The following is a 9901-nucleotide window of genomic DNA, read 5'->3' as shown; positions in this document are numbered from 1 at the left end:
CGGTCAATACTGTCCCATCATCAGCCAAAGTGAGCAACAGCCTCCCAGAAGCAGGTCCGCAGCCTTGGTCAAATGATTTCAGTGAGTGTATCAGTACTTTTTGCACATTTTAACATACCGCAATAATACTGATAACCGTGATCATTTTGGTCACTATAATCGTGATATGAAATTGTCATACCGTTTCATCTCTACAATTCGGCTAGTACCAGGAAACTATACTGAATAGACTTTTACCTACCTGCTGTGATTGTCTGAACTTTCTGGCATTGTTTGTATGTTCCGGTGTGGCTAACCCCTCCTACCTGGCTCCTGGGCAGGATAAAACATGATCAAAAGTTCTGTAATGATGTGCATGTGATGTGTCTAACCTGTAAAAAGCTGCAGACTCTGCGTTGACACGGATCTGCATGTGCTTGAATCTGGAGAAACAAAAACACAAGTTTTGCGAAAATGTGTTTTCACCTCTTAACACATTGAGTGCCAGCCATTTTTTCAATCCTGTAGGTAAGTTGTGCCAGGTTTTTTTTTGAGGATTCTGGCTCATTTTACAAGAGCCGAGGATTATTTTCTGTTAAGAATTCGTGAACACCAATCATCTAAAAATAACTAATAGAATGTGTGCTTTCTCTGTCTAAAAGAGTTAGTTTGCAGAGTTAGTAGTTATGTAGATATTAGCCGTTGAGTACAGCATGGTTTCAGAGATTTTCAGAGAGTTTGGAGATAAATGGATTTTTAGAACCACCTCACGTGCCTGTGATTATGGGTGCCCTTGTCTCCCACTCTGTGCGCTCTCCCACTCTGTGCGCAGAGAGAGAGAGAGAGAGAGAGAGAGAGAGAGAGAGAGAGAGAGAGAGAGAGAGAGAGAGTGTGTGTGTGTCTCCAAACTCCTCCCTCCGTCTGTGCTGCGCAGTGCTCTGCTGCTGGGAGTTTAAGCAGCGACTCTCCCTGGCAGCGAGTGTGGATAGGTCTCACTGTCTCTTGGGTTTGAGAGCCCCGATGAACCCCCGTGCGACTCTAGGCTTTATGCTGCTCACCCAGTCCATTTCTGGAACCCCCCACCGCAGCAGCGCGAAGCGTCCCCGCCTACAGTATGAGAATGAGGCTCGTTCGTTTCTGACTGTAAAATCGCCAAGCCATTTCCGCGGGAGGCGGCTGCTTTTGGTCCACGGGTCCCGTGGCTGTGGCTTTGTCTCTGTCTCTGTCTGGAGAGAACTGTCGCCACTTAGTGGTCGGTAAAATAGATTATACACATTCTCTTGCTCCAATAGTGATATAGAAGACGTAAAAGTTGTTGATTGATGTCCCACCGTCAAAATTTTTTTTTTTTTATGTAAGACGAGATATCTCGGCTCTGGCACTCAAGCGTTGGATTATGTAAGACGAGATATCTCGGCTATGGCACTTAACGTGTTAAGATACACAATTATGTCCCCACCATCAAAAACTGTGACCATTTCAACCTGTGAGAATATAAGATTGCAAAAGATTTGATTCAGCTGACACACATCCTGTGAGGCTTCGGGCCAAAGTCTACATCAGTAACTTCCTCTTTAAACAACTGGCTTCTCCGACAATAAACTTTAGAAGGACACGCATCCAATAAAAAATGGCTCAATATCTGACCACTTTGTTAAAGTTCAGTATGTCATGGCTAAATGCCAACATCTGACTTTCAAACGTTTGTCTAGTTTAGTTTCCTGATCAGAATAGAAAACACAACAACAAGTCAATCCAGCTTCGCTTGTTTATCAGCACAAGTTCTTCCTTTCACAACACTGTGTATCTGTCACATGTTACACCGCAATCGACTTACCTGAAGTCTCCCTCCAGTTTTTCTTGTTCAAACAGAGTCGACACAATCGGCCCCATAAGCATTTTGTTGGCAATGGTCCCGATGATAAAGTAGCCAAAGATACTCACAGGACCAATCCAGCCAGTGCTGCAAGGAAGAGGAGCAGATGTGGGTCGATATGATGAGAAGAATAACAAAAGCAATCAATTCATATCCACAATCTTCGTGTTTGTTTTGTCTTACAAAGGAATTTGTGGCAGCAGTTCTCAAACCACTCATGTTTGAGTGGACGACACTCTTTTTGTGCAGTTGCACATATTTATGACACTTTCTCTTTCCCAACTGTCGACAATCCAAAATACAGATAAAGTTAATGACGCGTGGACTGCCTCTTCTTCTTCTTCTTCAAAGCAAAAGAGATTGGATGGGTAGAGCTGAAAATATTTTATACATAAAAAAAAAGTGGATGCGTCACTCCGTAAAATGTCAACACTGGTCACAGCTGGGGACATCCTCAGTGTGATAAACACTGCTAAACTTGCAAACACTTGGAAAGAAATAATCTATCTGGCTAGCTCTCCAATGCAATTCCAACAATAGAAATTACATTAAATGTGGGAAATGTGTTTGATGCTTTGAAGCATACTAAAACACCATGCATGTCACCAATGGCAATGGCAGGCATCTTCCAAGTGTGTTCAGAAATGCTAACATGTGGCTGACGTGTGAAGATGTATTGTATACTGCCATGCTACAAACTCGCCTGTAAAAGCAGTGGTAGGTGTAATAAGCCAGGGTGAACGGGGAAACGATCAGACGACTTGCCATGGTGCTCATCTGCTTGCACAGCCGCTCTACATCCTGACTGATTCGCTGGTCTCTGCAAATCAGATGGAAACAATCACACAGAAAAACAAATCAGAACTGTACTGAAGCTGAAGCATAATGATCATGTTTCATATTCAAATGGCCACATGGTCTAATACCACTTTACAATATTAAACATTTCTATATGCTATATTTTGATGTATGACTCTTAATAAACGTCAGTTATATGAACATTTATATTTATATGAATGATTTGTATTTGTATACTTGTTGTAACTGCTGATGAACTGAAACACACAAGATTAGACAAAAAAGAAAGCTCTCCAGGCTTACGGGTTATCTATGTCCTCTCTGAGCACGTTGAGTGTGTAATAGACTCTGCCTTTGAAGTAGGCACTATGGAGGCTCTCAGTTAGTGTCTTCCTCCAGTTGACATACAACTGACTGCAGATGTACTGGTCCACACTCTTCATCTGAGAGAGAGAGAGAGAGAGAGAGAGAGAGATAGAAAGAGTATATTAGAAAATAAACACAATGGAGAGATAAAAACATGTAGTTGTCTGACACAACAATTTATTGTTTCGCAATATAATCCACACCATTATAGAGACTAGCGGTAAATGAACGACCTACAGTAAATGATAATAAATGGTAAATGAACACCGAGTACAGTTCATCTGAAAAAGAACGTAGTCTACGATACTCTATATCAGAGGTTTTGAAAGTGGGAGGCGGGCCTCCCCAGGGGGGCTCCAAGCGGTTTCAGGGGAGGCTCAGTGAATGGAAGTGAAAATATATTATATTATATTATTAAAATATAGATAAAGATATAAACACACACACACACACACACACACACACACACACACATTTCAAGAGCATGCCCTTTAAACTCGGGTTATATAATCATGTATTAAACCTGTCAAGGTGTCCTGACCTCGTACAGACGCAGCTGTCTTTTATCATGTCATGCCATGAAGTATAGAAGATATCTTCATCATGCAACCATGCTGAAGTCAAGGTTTTGTTGGGTATGCATCTACAAGTGTGTTGGAATATCATGAATGAAGAACGGAGGACTGGGCCCAAATGTGACAAATTCAACAGTGAAAAGTGTATTTTTAAAAGGTGGCAATTGTGGCAAAGATCAGGTTCAGAATGATCTACTTTTAACGGATTTCTGCCAGTGTCTGTCAGGTAGGTCAACTTTACCCATTTGTCTACCCACTGCATCCGCCACTGCCGCATCAACTTACTGTGGAGTTGAGCAGTATGAGCACCATAGCGAGGCCCACCAGATTCCTGAAGCCCGGGTAATCTTTGTCAGCCAGCACCTTGTAGAACTGGCTGGGAAGGACGCCCACTTGGTAAATGATCAGCTGCTCTGATGGCAGGATACAAAAAATAAAAATAAAACAGGGCATTGTTAGGGGACAACTCATTAGGTCATTGTTTAATTTCTTTTGACTATCGTGCTTCTTCTCTTGCACAAAACAAGGTTTTGTCATTGTAGCAGACAGTTACCTGTCAGAGTGACGCCAAGCAGAGTGCCAAACATTAGGACATTCTGACTGGTCCATGATGGAAACAAGACCTTCTGGATACTGCAGAACCTCTGCACAAACGTCCAGTCTAAGTTGGGCCTGAGGTAGAAGCAAGCAGATGGTGAGAGCTTACAAATGTTCACATCTTATGCACCAAGTGACCAGACACATTAACCCTAACGTTACATCTCATCCATGCACCTCCCGAATAGTGTGATTCAGGTATGTTGGAATAACTTTGCATCAAACAGAATAACACCGTTAACAGCAAATTAGTTGTGTGCATTAGATACCATAGGTTGTGTACACAGTACTGTCTAACAACAACCCGTTTGCATGCAGGTTCATCAGAAGTAAATAAGTTAACCTGCTCTTACCTTTTTGTCTCATTTGTCTTTTCCAAACGTGGCATCTGCACAGGCACAAGGTGAGCAGTTTCTCAAGTTCAAACTTCTCATGGGTTTTGAGGACTAATTCAAGCTAACTTTAACCAAACTGTTGGCCTAGACTAGAGACTCGAAAGGGGTCAACAGTCTGTCTGGAACATTAACTAAAGTAGTTAACGCTACTATTCCTAGTTCGGTTATCCCCTTCACAACTTGGCTCACTAAACAATATACGGACATAGTAGCTACCCGAGCCTGAGCGAGTCCATACAGTCCACTATCCTCAGCGAAACAGTCTAGTCCTGCAAGCAGACGCTGGAGTCTGACTGTAGCTAAAAAATAATAGCTGTGTTCTAATAATAATCGTGCCGTCCGTGTTCCGCCAGGCAACTTCCGGGTCTGGGTTTTCCAGAACATACGTCACAGATGCCGTCACGCCCACATCCTACAGTGTGAATTCACAATGCATGAGTACAGTGAGTTAAACCAGACATGAATAATTTCAAATATAAAATCAATTGTTCATTGCTGATTGTATTTAAATGTGGACAACAGGGTAATGAAAAAGATACAAAAAGTACAGCATACCTTTTCTGACAGATAAGCATATTTGATATGTTGAGTCAGAACTTTGCCCTTTTATCAGTGAATGTCTTGACTGATGTTAGATTTTGAAAGACTCGGTTTCTTTCATGTAAACTGATGATCTCTATCTTCTATCCTCAACAGCCTCCTCCACTCCATAAATCTCAAGGAGCTTCATGAGGCATCGATGCCTGATGCAACTTTTCAATAACAATATATGACAATATTGATGTTCCATCGCCATTGAACAATTGAAATGCAGGATAATAAGATACAACCAAACAAACATGTATTTTTAATTAATATTCTCTCATTTGTTTCATTTCATTTTGAGACAATAATTTGCATTTTATAATTCATTTACAACAGAATTGTTATGACAATGACTCGATCAATGGTCTCACAAACAATGTTTTCACTGATAGACAATGATAATATTGAAATATTGTCTAGCCCAATATTAAGTGACCTCTGCTGTGTGGAGTATCATGTGTCTCTTCAGTCTTTGTTTATGACCAAAACATTTACCACAGACTCAGCATTTAAAAGGTTTATCTCCTGTGTGGACTATCATGTGTCTTGTCAGGCTGCTATTAAGACCAAAATATTTCCCACAGACTGAGCATTTAAATGGTTTATCTCCTGTGTGGACTCTCATGTGTAACTTCAGGTTTAGTTTATGACCAAAACATTTACCACAGACTGAGCATTTAAAAGGTTTATCTCCTGTGTGGACTATCATGTGTCTCTTCAGGTTTGATTTATGCCCAAAACATTGCCCACAGACTGAGCATTTAAATGGTTTATCTCCTGTGTGGACTCTCATGTGTGACTTCAGGTTTGGTTTATGACCAAAACATTTACCACAGATTGAACATTTAAATGGTTTATCTCCTGTGTGGACTATTATGTGTGCCTTCAGGGTTTGTTTATGACCAAAACATGTACCACAGACTGAGCATTTAAATTGTTTATCTCCTGTGTGGACTCTCATGTGTGTTGTCAAGTCGTGTTTACGACTAAAACTCTTACCACAGACTGAGCATTTAAATTGTTTATCTCCTGTGTGGACTATCATGTGTCTCTTCAGGCTATGATTATCAACAAAATATTTTCCACAGACTGAGCATTTAAATGGTTTATCTCCTGTGTGGCCTCTCATGTGGTTTGTCAAGTAGTGTGTACGACTAAAACTCTTACCACAGACTGAGCAATGACATTTTTGATCTCCTGTGTGGAGTATCATGTGGTCTTTCAAGGTTCCTTTACGACCAAAGCTCTTACCACAGACTGAGCAATTAAATTGCTTATCTCCTATGTGGACTCTCTTGTGTCTGTTCAAGTCTCTGTTACAAACAAATCTTTTACCACAAACTGAACAATTAAAGTGTTTATTCACAAGAACGTCACTGTTTTTCTGTGAGTCTAAGACAGACTGACGTTCACTAATTTCCGTCCATTCATCACTGTCTTCAGTCTCTGAAGAGTCTGAAGTCTTGCCGGTACTGGCTGGTTCTGATACGCCACAGTCCTCTCTATCAGCTTCTGTTTTAATCTGTTGAGTTGAGCTGCTGGCTAGAGGCTCAGCCTCTCTGTTCTCCTCAGTTTGGCTTTGATGAAGCTGTGAGGACTGAGGTTTATCTTCCTCATCTTCACTCTTAACAGGAACAGGAGTGAATTTGATTCTGAACTTGGTGATATCAGCCACCTCCAGCCCCTGATGCTGCCCTCCCTCCTGACTGGTCCAGAGTTCCTCCTGTTCCTCTTTAATGTGTGGGGGCTCTAGGTCCTCCTGACTGATCCAGAGTTCCTCGTGTTCCTCTTTAATGTGTGAGGCCCCTGCGTCATCTTGAAGCTGCTCTCCCTCCTGACTGGTCCAGAGTTTGTCTTGTTCCTCTTTAATGTGTGGGGGCTCTGGGTCATCTTGAAGCTGCTCTCCCTCCTGACTGGTCCAGAGTTCCTCCTGTTCCTCTTTAATGTATGGGGATTCTGGGTCCTCCTGAATCTGCTCTCCCTCCTGACTGATCCAGAGTTCATCCTGTTCCTCTTTAACACGTGGGGGCTCTGGGTCCTCCTGGACCAGACTGGGGCTCCCCTCCTGCATTTCAGGGGAAACTCCTTCTGACCAACAGCTGGAAGTCTGGAGGTACGGCTGCTCTGTGTAAGCACATTTCAGGATTTAAAACCATGTCCAGCAGCTTTCGTTCTTGCTAATTCTGGTTGGAACAAGAAGATTCTAGCCTGATATCAGACTGAATTGTTAACTCGTTACACTCCATTTCCTTTTTCAGAAGCAGTCACCTCAGTGGAGTGGAAGATCCGAAGGTCTGGACTCAGGCAAAGAAGCTTCCTCTGCGTACTCTATCTTCTTGCAAACAGCACAAATATCTCGTCTTCAACTGCCGCAGTTAGTTACTCACTAGTTCACCACCAACACTATCAGGTTTTGGACATTTCCATACAGTGAAACAGGAACTTTTCCTCCGGAACGATTTACTGAGAAACGTTCTTCAAAGCTCTAATAAACGTTAGCTCCGATAGCTTCACAGCTAACGAAACCATTAATTTAAGTCCATAAGAGAGAGCTTCTTCTTCCTCCTCTCAGTGCTAAATCATCCATAAAGACAGAGTCTTCTGTTGGTCAATTACAGTTGTAAACTATACTAAAGAAAGGAGGGGGAATCGGTAAGGTATGCCTCGAATATTTACACCAGAGACCTTTGTTTACACATACGCGTTCGGGTTCAGAGCATGAAAGGAAAATCGGTCGGTCTGCACATGCGCGAGCTAACTACGGCGACTCCACTTGGACAAAGACGGGCTGGAGAGAGGGTGGAAAGCAAAGGAGCGGAGAGAGTGGCAACAGCGGAGGACCAAAATGCGTGATTAGCCAATGAACAGCCAGGAAGGGGTCTCGCGCTACATTTGAATGCTAAAATAAAGCTGCCCTGATCAGATCGTAGGTACAATTTGATAAAAAACAAAAACAAACAAACAAACAAACAAACAAAAAACAACAACTTTCAAACCGTTCAAAGTACAACACAACACAAGTACAACACAACTTGTGTTGTGTACAACAACAGGTACAACACAACCATTTTGCTGCAACTGGACAGTGCTGCTTAATCCTTAATCGAACCCTGGCGCAGAAATTGCAAAATTGCAGCCACTAGACCACCAGGGATAGATAATGAGATGCCATGCCTATCATTCATATTCCAATAAAGCACACTCTGTCTCTTCTGTTTTTAGTTGTTGCTTACAGTCTCATTGAGCACAATATGGCAAGTGGTGACTGATATGATGTCATACCCACGGATGATGTCATGCCCCACAATCGTAGAGTAGTGGCCAGAACGATGATGATGTCATAGACATTGTGACATCATCAGTGATGTCATAGTGACGTAGCCTATGACAGTGAGTGCTGGCACGGGGGCTGAGAGGTCCGGGAGCACGGAGGTCGAGTGGGAGAATGAGGCAGCTGGAGGGAGGAGCATTAAGGAGGAGGCCCGAGTCTGGAATTTGTGTAATATTCTGTGGGGGGCAGATGTGCCGCAAGCAGGCATGCAGTCTGCCAGAAAGCCATTAGAAGAAGAAGAGTGTATTTGTGTTTTATTATAGATGAAAAAAAGTCTGCTTGGTTATCGGAAGCTCAAAGAAATTGCGATTTTTCAGTGATGTCATCATCCAAATGCTTTCAGTCCTTGGGAGCCTCGATCTGCAGGATTTGGAGATGCCTTTTGGACTGAGTTTATGACAAGACTCCTATCAGCTCTTTGCTCTACTGCCCTGATGACATCATGTTTTTAAAAGTCAAAAGCCAGATGAGCCAGGCTGTTCCTTGCCGGGTGTGGTGGCGCGCGCCTGTAATCCAAGCTACTGGGAGGCTGAGGCTGGCGGATCGTTTGAGCTCAGGAGTTCTGAGCCAAGTTCTGTTCTGAGCTGCAGTGGACTATGCCGATCGGGTGTCCGCACTAAGTTCGGTATCGATATGGTCCTCCTGGGGGAGCTCGGGACCACCAGGTCGTCTAAGGAGGGGTGCATCGGCCCAGGCCGGAAACGGAGCAGGCCAAAGCCCCCGTGCCACTCAGTAGTGGGATCGCGCCTGTGAATAGACACTGTAGTGCAGCCTGAGTAATACAGCGGGACTCAGTCTTTTGATGCTGCTTCTACTGACACATCTTTTCATTCTGCCTCCACAGAGTCTCTCTTGCTTGTCCTACACACACATGCCGTACTGTATTGCAGAAGGGAACAATGAGGGAACAGATGACTAGTGAATATTATATTATGCACCCCATGGAACATTTTTCAAGAAACAGCTCTGCAATACTAATTTCTATAGTAACTTAAAAAAAAGGCTATCTGAAAATAAAGAATGACTCAAGTGCTTAAAGGAACACTCTGCCCATTTTCAACCAGCTTTGTATCATTAGAACATCAGTAGTATATCAGAAAACTGTAAACTGTTTTGAAGTCTGTCATTTAATTTGACAGTTATTGAGGGTTAAAGTCACTGGTCCACACTAACTCAAATTAATAACTCAAATCAACTCTCAATAACTGTCAAACTAGATGAATGACAGAATGTTTGACAGTTATTGAGAGTTGATTTGAGTTAATGGGTTATTAATTTGAGTTAGTGTGGACCAGTGACTTTAACACTCAATAACTGTCAAATTAAATGACAGACTTCAAAACAGTTTACAGTTTTCTGATATACTACTGGTGTTCTAATGATACAAAGCTGGTTGAAA

General features: G+C 42.5%; 1 protein-coding gene across 2 annotated transcripts in view; it reads right to left on the bottom strand.

Annotated features, from left to right (window-relative positions):
• Positions 1 to 4898, bottom strand: part of abcd4 (ATP-binding cassette, sub-family D (ALD), member 4) — a 10741-nt gene extending 5843 nt beyond the window's left edge. Inside the window, exons 1-7 of one of the 2 annotated variants that reach the window (XM_083643271.1) lie at positions 4545 to 4898; positions 4148 to 4266; positions 3880 to 4007; positions 2957 to 3096; positions 2559 to 2675; positions 1817 to 1942; positions 372 to 422 (exon numbers count right to left, since the gene is read on the bottom strand). In XM_083643271.1, the coding sequence (XP_083499397.1) occupies positions 372 to 422; positions 1817 to 1942; positions 2559 to 2675; positions 2957 to 3096; positions 3880 to 4007; positions 4148 to 4266; positions 4545 to 4579 (716 nt within the window). In that variant the 5' untranslated portion in view covers positions 4580 to 4898. Of the gene's footprint in view, positions 1 to 371; positions 423 to 1816; positions 1943 to 2558; positions 2676 to 2956; positions 3097 to 3879; positions 4008 to 4147; positions 4267 to 4544 lie in introns of those variants that run through there. The other variant, XM_083643272.1, reaches the window with a different exon arrangement.
• Between the last annotated feature and the right edge of the window lie 5003 nt (positions 4899 to 9901).

This window comes from Poromitra crassiceps (genome assembly GCF_964638095.1).
Source record: "Poromitra crassiceps genome assembly, chromosome: 9".
Taxonomy (NCBI): domain Eukaryota; kingdom Metazoa; phylum Chordata; class Actinopteri; order Beryciformes; family Melamphaidae; genus Poromitra; species Poromitra crassiceps.
This window is presented reverse-complemented; position numbering and strand designations above follow the sequence as displayed.